Source organism: Heterocephalus glaber, unplaced genomic scaffold (genome assembly GCF_053883595.1).
Source record: "Heterocephalus glaber isolate CG9 unplaced genomic scaffold, H.glaber_assembly_v1.0 deba00001481, whole genome shotgun sequence".
In the NCBI taxonomy this organism is placed as follows: Eukaryota; Metazoa; Chordata; class Mammalia; order Rodentia; family Bathyergidae; genus Heterocephalus; species Heterocephalus glaber.
Window position 1 is genome coordinate 24,391,569 of NW_028258317.1, and position 12,369 is coordinate 24,403,937.

The 12,369-nt window shown below is 35.7% G+C and overlaps 1 protein-coding gene and 1 long non-coding RNA gene across 16 annotated transcripts in view; one reads left to right on the forward strand and one right to left on the reverse strand.

Annotated features, from left to right (window-relative positions):
• Lingo2 (leucine rich repeat and Ig domain containing 2) overlaps positions 1-10,554 on the forward strand; it is a 1,224,968-nt gene extending 1,214,414 nt beyond the window's left edge. For all 15 annotated transcript variants that reach the window (XM_087183798.1, XM_021252956.2, XM_021252954.2 and 12 more), the window contains one exon: positions 5,431-10,554. In XM_087183798.1, the coding sequence (XP_087039924.1) occupies positions 5,466-7,286 (1,821 nt within the window). In that variant the 5' untranslated portion in view covers positions 5,431-5,465 and the 3' untranslated portion in view covers positions 7,287-10,554. The remainder of the gene's footprint in view (positions 1-5,430) is intronic.
• LOC110347744 (uncharacterized) overlaps positions 7,425-12,369 on the reverse strand; it is a 150,732-nt gene continuing 145,787 nt past the window's right edge. Inside the window, exons 3-4 of the long non-coding RNA XR_002392533.2 lie at positions 10,549-10,664; positions 7,425-7,595 (exon numbers count right to left, since the gene is read on the reverse strand). This is a non-coding gene — a long non-coding RNA (uncharacterized LOC110347744). The remainder of the gene's footprint in view (positions 7,596-10,548; positions 10,665-12,369) is intronic.

Consider the following 12,369-nt stretch of genomic DNA (forward strand, 5'->3'; position numbering starts at 1 on the left):
TGATGGTAAACCTTTAGAGACTAAATACCTAACCTGCAAGCCAAACAAAGAAATTGCAAAGTGTCAACAAAGAAATTAAACCTGAATATGGAGCATTTAGAAAAGCTGAGTTGGCTCACATGCCAACAGAGAGGGCTGAGTGTGGGCAGTGTGGCACGTATGCCATAAGTTCTCCAGTACTGGCTCAGAGGAAATAGAAAACTTCCTTGAAAAAGTTACCAAAACAGACATGAAAGGAAATAGAAAATTTAAATATTTCAATATCTGTTAAGGAAATGAATTTGTACTTCAAAATATCCCCAAGAAGAAATTTCTGAACTCGGTTTCAATGATAATTTCCATCAAATATTTTAGAAAAAAATCTTACACAAAACTGATTTTCCTCTGAGTGTAAAAACTAAGTAAAGAAGACAACTCTCAGAACTTCAACACTGCATTAGTGGTATTATCATATACAAAAAGATACAGAACAGTATAAAAATTGAAAGAGAAAAATTAAAATTATGAATGAAAGAACATTTGCTGAAGAAAATTAAAGAACATCTAAATGAATGAAGGGAATACCACCTTCTAGATAGGAAAACTCAAATGTTATTGCACTATCAATTCTCCACCAATCTGTATATTATCAACACAATTATTACGAGTATCTCAATCTTTTTTTCAGAAAATAACAAGCTGATACTAAAATATATATGGAAATTCAAATGAATTATAAGAGCCAAAAATTCTGTGAAAAGAAGATAAAACCTGGAGGACTAATATCTGATTTCAAGACTTAAACTTACTATAAATAGCTACAGTAACCAAAATAGTTTTGGTGAAAGGACAGATATATAAATTGATGAAGCCAAATAGAATCCACGAATAGGCACATACATACTTGTATATGGTCAGCTGATTTTAGACAAATGTCCCAGGGTACTGCAATAGAGAGACAAGTCTTTTTAAGAAATAACACTTGAAAAACTAAATAGCTATCAGAGAGAACAAATCTCTGTCTGCCTCATATCATACACAAAAATTTATTCAAAATGGATCTATATCAGTCAGCTGTCTCATTGCTGGGAAGCAAAGCTGAGGAGCAGAGCCAGAAAGGAAGGAATCAGGGACAAGGTTCAGTGCCAAAGGCCATGCATTTATGACCTACACAGACATGAGCTTTATTAATCCCCATAGGTACCCTCAAGCCAATCAAGTTGACCATCCAGGTTGATTGTCATACGATCATAGACCTAAATATAAATTATAGAACTATAAAATTTTCAGAACACATACAGGAAAATCTTCACTACATTAGCATAGGGAAAGATCTTGGATGGAACACAAAAGTGTAAATCATAAAAAGGAAAAATATTGAAGTGGACTTAATCAGGTTTTAAAACCTCTGGTCTTTAAAGCACACCAATAAGAAACTGAAAGAGGGCCAGGGATTTAGCTCAGTGGTTCCTCCGCCTGCCTCGCAAGCACAAGGACCGAAGTTTGATCCCTGGTACCAAAAACAAAATTGAAAAGATAGCCTGATGTGTTGGTGCAAACCTGTAATTCCAGCACTCTGGAAAGCTAAGTCAGGTGGATAGTGAGTTCAAGCCCAACCTGAGCAACTTAGCAAGGCCTTATCTCAAAGAAAAAGAAAAAGGCTGAGGTGCAGCTCAGTGTGAAGACCCTGGATTCAATTCCCATTACTAAAACTAAAGGCAGGGGGGATGAGAAGATAAAACAAAAATTAGCAGAAAATGATCACTATACATATATCTAATAAAGATTTGGTATTTAGAATATATACATAATTTTTACATCTCCATAATAAAATACAAACCAATTAAAAGCAAAATATACTAAATATCAGATTTAACAAAAAATCTGTGTAACTAGATGATAAACACAAAAAGATATTTGCCATCACTAGTTGTTGGGATGATATTATATACTCACTAGAATGGCTATCATAAAAGACTGACAATATTCATGTTGGAGGGTAGTAGAGCCCCTGAAACATTCATTCATTGCCAGTTAGAATGTTGAATGATACGATCACTTTGGGTAAAGATGTTTCTTATAAATACTAAATGTATTGCTACCCAATAACATAATTTTATACATATTTATGTACATTTGTACACACAAATGAGAGTATACATCATAATTTCATCTTCCTATGTAAATTTTATAGTATATTGGCTACCTTGTATTTTATTGTATGGCTAGAGCCTAATTTACATAACTGAACTCTTATTGTAATTTTTCAGTTTTCCTCTATTGTAGACAAATCAGTACCAAATATACATGTTTATTCAATTACTTTTTTTATTAATTGGTACATTTTAGATATACAATATTACATTCATCATTGGAAATTTGTACCTTTACATAATCCATCTTGGTTCTTATTTTTTCCCCATTCCCCTGCCCTCCCTTCAACCCCTCCACCCCTCCCTATTTACAAAGACTTTGTTTCCATTTCCTCATATTAATTCCAAACCCCTCCCACTTCTCCTTCCCCTTTTCTTCCTATTTCACATTATCTATTATACCTTTTCTTAATGATTCATTTCTAGAAGTTGAAAATTTTTGATCTAAAGGATGAACATATTAAACTTGAATTATTTAAATTAGACCTATCAATCCTGAAGGTTGTACCAATTTATATTTCTTATGTCAGCACATAGATATATTTCTACCCTTAAACTGGGCTGAAAATAATTGAGTTTTCTCAATCTGACAGGCAAAAACTGTTTACCTCTATTGTGTAACTGAAGTTGATCACCTTTTCATATATTAGCTATTTCTAGTTTTTAGTACATGCATTGTCTTCCTTTTGACATAACAGCTGCTTATTACTGTCTTTAATCCATTATCTGTCATATGATTTTAAAATACATTCTCCAGGTTAGCAATTACTTGTGTGTATATGTGGGTGTGTCATATTTTCCTGTTATAGCAATATTTTTAAGTACAACAGAAATGATTAGTTTTCTTCATAGTTTTTAGCTTTGATCATAGAAAGTGCTTCTCAGCTCTAATATATTATTGAATTTTCTTCTAGTACTTTTTCGTTTTAATTCTTAATTCATCTAGAATATATTTTATTAGAAGGGGTGGATGTGAAGTGCAGCTTTTTTGACTAAATATCTACCCAATTATTTATATTTTCCTTATTACTTTAACATAACAGAATTTTCAAGTATATCTAGATGCTATTTCTTACTCTTTGTTACCTATATATTTTTGTGTCAATATCATAGTTTTATTATACTTTTGCATCTCATATTTAAATATACAATAAAACATTTTATCATTTTTTTAAATGTTTCAGGGCCAGGGATTTAGCTCAGTGGTTTCGCCGCCTGCTGTGCAAGCGCAAGGACCCGAGTTTGATCCCCAGTACCAAAAGAAAAAAATGTTTCTGCTTATTCTCATGTGCATGTTTTTCCAAACATAATTCTATGGTACATTGCCCACATGGCATTTTATTGTATCATCATATCATAGTTTATATAACTGAGCTCTATTACACATTTCCAGTTTTCCTATGTTATAGACAAACCAGAACAAACTTAAGAAATACAGAATGTGACAACTATTAGCTCTGAGAAATCAAAATAAAACTAAAATTTGTTTCATACATCTGTATATTTGTTCAATTATTTCAACCTTAGAAATAATTTTTCAAGTTTAAAAGTTTTATTCTTTGTTTTTTGAGAATGTTCATATAATATTTAATCTGTCTATAGTATATCCCTCTATATAACTGTATTTTGGTGCCTCAGTAGGATTTAATAGGTGTTATATTAGTTCTATGTATTTGTTATTTTATAAAATTTCATATTTTTCAGAAATGATGTTGACTGAAAGTTTACAAAATTTTCTATGTGACTTTTATATATAAGTAAATTATATTTTTTAGCATGCTAATTTTTTCTATTTGTTCTAATAGTTTTTCATTTTAGCTCAGTTGGATTTTATGCAAGATATTAATTTGACCTATAAATAATGATAGCTTTGCCACATATTTTCCAATTATAACTCAGTTATAGTTTATATTCCTGTCTAATTTATTTGGCTAACACTTTCTGAATCTTTTCTTGTTTCTCCAGTTTGAGAGGATACTTCTAATGCTTTAGTGATTCATCATTAAGTTTGATTATACTTGTTATTTACATGCATAACTTTGTTTAGATATATAGCCGTAGATACAGACATAGCTACATGGTATGATCAAAAAATGTGGTGATGAAGAGTGATAGTAATGTCTTTTTCCTGTAGTAAATATTTTACTTAGATAGTATTTACTGTATTTTTATCACATTTCATATGTGTAAATACTGATGAAATTACTAATTTTTCTTTTATAGTTCAGGAGTGAATGCTGAAATTTATCAAATACCTTTTTATCTAAAAATATTGTTTCAAAGTATTTAACCTTTCATGAAATATGAATGTAATCCTGGAAAATTCAGATTGAGAAACAGTTCAGTGACATATCTTTTATAATTCAGTTGAGCGATAAATTCAGTATCTCCTTTAAACATGAAAGACATACTTATTTCCAAACTTATTTTGTATCTACTTAATTTCACTTTAACAGATCTAGTTGATTTGAATATGAAAAAATGACAGCTTACCCATTATTACTGAAAGTTTTTTCCCTTAAATATTCAGTAATGACAAGGGTTAGAACGTAACACAAAATCACGTAGGAAGCATGTTCACCACAGCCATGATAGTCCCTTAATTCTGCCTTATCCCTAAAAGAAACACAAAAACAATACAGGGAAACAGTACAGGCAAATATTTGCTTGTCATAAATAAGAAAATACCTTCATAAATCAAAATTCCCCCAAGTCTGACAAAGGTGTTTCTCAAAAGTGAAAGTTCTTTATTAGAATATCTATATAAAAAAATCTCAACATTTTCAATTGGATATAACTATTGAATCAAGGGCTTGATGTTGAATGGAACTTCTATTAGCTTCATTTTGAATGAAGGGTGATCTCCCAGACAGAGATAGAGCACACACACTCATTCGCACAAAACTGGTTTCCTCTTAGCCATTGACCTCTGTTTCTCACATTCAAATTCAAAACAGCCTTTTGTGTGTGAAATGTATGCTGTTTTGCCTCACAGTCTGTGTCAGACCCTTAATTTGCCTCTTTATAGTTGTCAAACCCTGAATTTGACATGATAGCTCTATGAAGCTATTATAATTAGTCCCTCCATTGTCTTTATTTTATAGCCAAGAACTCCATAGTGCAGAAAGGTAAAACAACTTGTCCAAAATCACGTAGGTAGTAACAGGAACCCTCAGGTACAAACCCAGACATGATTACTACCAGGTCCAGCTTCTTTTCCATTGCTGCCTTACTTATGCCTCTTTACACATCTGTCACCTAACTCAACTTCTCTTCCTTCTTTACCACTCCTGTGCAGGCCCGTGACCAAGGTGTAGACCAAGAAGTGGAGTCATGCTTCACACGGCCGTGTCATGCTGGCAGCCATTCCTGGGTCTGGCTGTGCTGTTGATCTTCATGGGATCCACCATTGGCTGCCCTGCCCGCTGTGAGTGCTCTGCCCAGAACAAATCTGTTAGCTGCCACAGAAGGCGTTTGATTGCCATCCCAGAGGGCATTCCCATCGAGACCAAGATCTTGGACCTCAGCAAAAACAGGCTGAAAAGCGTCAACCCTGAAGAATTTATATCATACCCTCTACTGGAAGAGATAGACTTAAGTGACAACATCATCGCCAATGTGGAACCAGGAGCATTTAACAATCTCTTTAACCTGCGTTGCCTCCGCCTAAAGGGCAATCGCTTGAAGTTGGTCCCTTTAGGAGTATTCACGGGGCTGTCCAACCTTACCAAGCTTGACATTAGTGAGAATAAGATTGTTATTTTACTGGACTACATGTTTCAGGATCTGCATAATCTGAAGTCTCTAGAAGTGGGAGACAATGATTTGGTTTACATATCACACAGGGCCTTCAGTGGGCTACTTAGCTTGGAACAACTCACCCTGGAGAAATGCAATTTAACAGCGGTGCCAACAGAAGCCCTCTCCCACCTCCGCAGCCTCATCAGCCTGCACCTGAAGCATCTTAATATCAACAATATGCCCGTGTATGCCTTTAAAAGATTATTCCACCTGAAACACTTAGAGATTGATTACTGGCCTTTACTGGATATAATGCCTGCCAATAGCCTCTATGGTCTCAATCTCACATCCCTGTCAATCACTAACACTAACCTATCCACTGTACCCTTCCTTGCCTTTAAACACCTTGTATACCTGACCCACCTTAACCTCTCCTACAATCCCATCAGCACTATTGAAGCAGGCATGTTCTCTGATCTGATCCGCCTTCAAGAGCTTCATATAGTGGGAGCCCAGCTCCGCACCATTGAACCTCACTCATTCCAAGGGCTCCGCTTTCTGCGTGTGCTCAATGTGTCTCAGAACCTGCTGGAAACTTTGGAAGAGAATGTCTTCTCCTACCCTCGAGCTTTGGAGGTCTTGAGCATTAATAATAATCCATTGACCTGTGACTGTCGTCTCCTCTGGATCCTGCAGAGACAGCCCACCCTGCAGTTTGGTGGCCAGCAACCCATGTGTGCTGGCCCAGACACCATCCGTGAGAGATCATTCAAGGATTTTCATAGCACTGCCCTTTCTTTTTACTTTACCTGCAAAAAACCCAAAATCCGTGAAAAGAAGTTGCAGCACATGCTTGTGGATGAAGGGCAGACAGTCCAGCTTGAATGCAGTGCTGATGGAGACCCACAGCCTGTGATTTCCTGGGTGACACCTAGAAGGCGTTTTATCACCACCAAGTCCAACGGCAGAGCCACCGTGTTGGGTGATGGCACCTTGGAAATCCGCTTTGCCCAGGATCAAGACAGTGGGATGTATGTTTGCATCGCTAGCAATGCTGCTGGGAATGACACCTTCACAGCCTCCTTAACTGTGAAAGGATTCACTTCAGATCGCTTCCTATACGCAAATAGGACCCCTATGTACATGACGGACTCCAATGACACTATTTCCAATGGCACCAATGCTAATACTTTTTCCCTGGACCTTAAAACAATACTGGTATCTACAGCCATGGGCTGTTTCACATTCCTGGGAGTGGTTTTATTTTGTTTTCTCCTCCTTTTTGTGTGGAGCCGAGGGAAAGGCAAGCACAAAAACAGCATTGACCTTGAATATGTGCCCCGAAAAAACAATGGTGCTGTTGTGGAAGGGGAGGTGGCTGGACCCAGGAGGTTCAACATGAAAATGATTTGAGGGTCTACCACTTTCACTACTGTCTCTGTGTTATTGTTGGTAATCAGTAAGACGATCTGGCACAATAAATCACTAGGCTGAGAGGCAGCTTCATGAAGCTGCCCCTGTGTCAAAGCAGGGTCCATGGAAGCAGGAGGACTTCTTATGGAGACTCTCCATGTAGAGGCAGGCAGGCAGGCATGTGTCAGAGCCCTTCACACAGTGGGATACTAATTGTTTGCATTGCAAATACTGGCATTCTGGGGATCTCAGTAATGAACCTGAACCTTTGGCTCATGCTCATGGACAATTATTCAGCATTTTCTACCACTGCAAAAACAAAAGAAAAAATAAGAACAACCTACAGTGTAGGATTTACATATTAAAGACACATTTGTCTAAAACATACTCTACAGAAAATTTTGTATCTATGATTATCATTTGTTAAAGCCTTGCATCATACCATACTGTTGGATCAGCACCAAAAAGAGATCAATATATTCTTTTCTTTTTTAACATATATGCTGTATATGTTTTAAAGCAATATGAATGAGAGGTTGTGCTTTTAGTTACTCACCACTATAGATCCAAGTGTGATTTCACCTTCCTTTACCTACAGATCAGCTTGAGACTAGATCCCTGGAGTAATGGGCAGAGATGTGTTGAGAGATATGTATGTCTGGTGTAGGATGCCAAGAAACAGGACCCGAGGCAAAACTCCTCAACTCTGTTAACTTCTGTTACCATAAATAAAGGCATGTGCCTAGTTTTGATACAGAATGGAATATTTTTTATACTTGTAATATCACACTGGACCAATTTACTGTAACACAGCCCTTGATTTCTCCTGAAGGAGGTGTGCCGCTAGATGTCCCTGTAAAGTGCAAGGTAGGTGTTTGTAATGAAAATAACCCAGTTTAACCACCCCTGATTTTTTTCACCAGTCACTATGAGTGAGTTATAGAAAATAGGAGGTGATTATATATAACCATTGGGTAAAATTCACCAGTAGCTAAGATCAATAATTTTGTTGTTCAAAAGCTCTCTGAATTAAGAGAATTTCTTTTAAAATGCCAACATAAACCAAGATGATCCATGTTTAACATGATGGAAATGCAACTAAGGATGTGTTTAAAGTGTGATAGTTATCTGAAGATTAGATTACTGCCAGTTAAAGGAAAATCCAGCTACTGCCACTCTGACGTTCTCTATTACAATAATGTATGCTTGGTGCTACCTTCAATAGACAGCATCAAGGTTTCTTCCTGCCTCCTTATCAAGTGGATATCTGGTTTTATTTTTTAAATTATCTTATGTAAATTAGAGGAATCTGTTTTTCTTTTAAAGAGGTAAGAAACTATTAGGCAAAGTAAAAACTACTGATTTTTACCTCACTGAGGAAAAATTAAGACTATAGCTCCATAAATATGGGAAATTGTGGTGATTCTTTTACTCCCCTACCCAAGGAATTTATGAAATTTAGTTGATATTAATGACTGGTAGTCAAAATTAAACATTCAGGTTTTCTTTTAATTCATCATGACATGACTACCAGTGATGTGGTATAAAGATTCAGTTTGGCCAAATGTGGATGAAATGGCTTTCAAAGTATATATTCATATAATCTTACACAGCATTGACTATGAACTGTATTTGTGAAATATCATAGATTTAATTAGCATAAATAAGACGTTTCTCTATTTTTCATAGTTTGAGAGAGACTTGAAAAGTGTCCCCATTTTTGTATTGGATGTAAGCTAAAGAAGGTTTCTGGGATTTCCTTCTTGATGTGCCTGCCAGATTGGGGGTCTGACTTTCAAAAAGCTGCCTTTTTTAATATTTGAAATTTCAAGAAAGTTTAGTAAAATAAAACTGACCCCAATAAAAAAGTGACAAGTATAAAAATCATTTTGGCAATTTGATAGCAACACAGTTAAACTTATTTCTTCCTTGAAAAAGACTGAAGAATTTCCTGTTTGAGTAATACTTCATTTGACTTTCCTGGTAACTATCATAGATCTTCTAGAAATTATGTTACTATGTGTAACCTTTTATATCTAATAATACAAATCAAGCAATGTTATACATTCTATCAAAGTCCCAATGCAAGTGCAAATCAAATAGGTCTTTCCAAATTAAAAAAGAAGAAAAAAGGTGGAAGGAATCATCTAACACAAAAACTAATTCATTTTAATTTTGCAACACCATATACATCAAGTATTTAACTGTCAGAGACAGCATATGTGAACAATCAATGGAACTGAGCAATTAATGAAAAATCTTTGCAACTGGAATTTTCTGTCAAATTGAGTTGACTAACAACACCTGAGTGAAATGAAATTGCATTAAAGTTAACTTATCCATAAAAAGATTTGGTTAAAAGATTTAGATGTTATTCCACTTGAAGAAGAGAGACTGCACTCTATAGGTTTCCATACACTGATCTATAAAATAGTTTAGCTGTTGCTAAGCATTTTCCCAGAGTCACACTAACCAATAGGTTGGGCAAATGTAACATTCTATAACCATCCCTCAAAGGTTCAAAGTCTATATATACCTGGTAAATTCTCCGAAAAATATTGTAACAAGAATCCTGTTTAGGGCCAGGGATTTAGCTCAGTGGTTTTGCTGCCTGCTGTGCAAGCGCAAGGACCCGAGTTCAATCCCTGGTACTACCAAAAAAAAAAAAATCCTGTTTAATAATTTTACCCTGGAGTTTCTCTAATTGATTTGAGCATGAAACAGGTCAGTTCATGATTAACTGTTAATATCTTCAGAAACTAGAGTTCCATAAAATCCAACCTGGCCAACATTAAAATAGAATGGTACTCCTCTGAAATATTTCTAAATGCAATATAACTTATAGAAATAATATTTGGACTAGGCTTTAATGTATATATATTGGGGATATGTAGGATATATCACCCTCATAAGTGTTCAGACCATGAAAGTAAATTGACTAATTCCAGAAGAATTGGCTACTTCCTGCCTAAAGGATTGCAGTAATGAATTTACAGGTAACCAGATAAACATTTAATTTTCTACATCCTCACTATTGGTGTAATTCTTAGGTTCCTTTTTATATTATGTTCTCAGTTCTCACAAGAGTCCAGAACTTATAATCTTCTGTGACTCTTGATAAATGGATTATTTAAATCTCACCTCCATTGAAACTTGACTTTTGTCACTTTCTATTACTTGAGTAGGGATAAATATATTTTTATATTAGAAGTACAAATGAGAGAATGAAATGTTAGAGAAGTGGAATTGAATAGAGGCCCACCTAAATCACCTTATGCTTTCAGGGTCTCCCTTCATCTCTGTATCAGGACATTTGTTTTACCTTCAGGAGCTGTGCTGAGAAACTGTCCAACAACACAGAATGGGTCTTCAGGCTTCCTAGGAAAGAAAATGAATAGATCATTTTCACCTTCGAAGGCTAAGACTTGGCAAAAAGATGTATCAGGAATTTAAAGAGATTGGAGGGAGACACTGGGTTCCATTTTAATTTTATGTCTGTGTCCTTTATTTCTAATTTTTACAGTTATCTTCTAACTGAAGAAGAATCGGATTATGCTCTTTTTAAACTTTCATTTGGGTCTGTTTTTATCCCTTTTTCTATGTTCTGGACACCTATAGCTCACATGAGAATGCCACTGAATTTTGAAGCATGTGAACCAATAACAAACCTTTTGGGTCAAAGCCATTCATTCTACCTGGTACTTAGGTAAAGACTTATCTTTAACACTGAAATTGCCATTCCCCTTTAGACTAATACATTATATGCCTGGTTATTTCCACTGACTAATACCATTGGCTTGAGTAGCACCATTCAATTCCTTTTGGCTAAAACCTTTAATATTTTCTGATGGAAGAGTTCTGGAGTTCTTCTGGCTTTGTGTGTAGAAATTTTGAGGAATTACATATTATTTGACTACTGACTTTAGACTTTGGTAGGCAACAGAAGGTGTTTCTCTTGGTACTTTGGCAAACAATTGACATAAATCTCTTGGTAACACTCTATTTTATCCTTCAAAAGTCATGCCTAAGAGCCTGCTCATTTATACTCCAGCAAAAGTATGATTACTGATAAAGGAAAGCCTCACAATATAGACCTGCAAGATGAAATGAGAGCTGATTTTCTGGGATCTTCCGTTAAATTTACCTAATAAACATGGGGCCCATTGGCCATTAAGGCTAGGCTTGCAAGGTTTACCCAAGAAAATCATGTTGTAAATCAATAATTAATGACAGGATTTGAAATCTGAAGTTGATCATTCCTTTCTGGGAGCAGCAAATGTACCTGCACATTTTGTCAAAAAAAACTTTGGGACTGGAAACTCCTCACCTTGTGTGAGGTTTTCGACAGATGGCCTGTGATAAAATGTTGGCAGGAACAACAACAAAAGATATTAAGAAGATGTATGTAAGAGGGTTAATTTTTACAAAACAGAACTGGGTTGATGTTCCTCTTTCCAAATACTGGAACCTGATGGGGACAAGCTTACATGTGCCCCAGACTTCTCCCTGCAGTTTGCCAAGGTCTTTAAATACCTCTTCTCCATCACCTACCCACAACTCTTTGGAAAATCCCCTAAATAGGAAAGAAGAAAACAGCAGGGGCTACAGTAGCTCCACTTATCCTCAGGGGATATGTTCCAAGACCCTAAGTGGATCCCTGAAAGCGCAGATAGTATTAAACCATATATATAGCTATCTTCTTCCCTATACATGTAAACCTATTGGCAGTTTAATTTATGAATTTAGCATAGTAGGAGCCTAAGAGCACTAATAATAAAAAAGACCATTTATAAAAATATACTGTAATAAGTTATATGAATCTGCACTCTCATGCACGCTCCCATCCACAAAAAATATTCATTTAATATCTTCAGATCAAGGTTGATCTCAAATAACTGAAACCATGAAAACAAAACCATGGATAGAGGGAAGCATGTGCTAACTCCTCTGAGACAGCTCATAGATGAAAGCTTTGTCATTCCCACCATTCCTGTCTTCTTTCCTGATGCCACAATTGAAACGGCCCTTGATTCTCCTGCCTATTTACCACTGTCATCTCTGAGCTCCTGTCTTGCCTTATGAA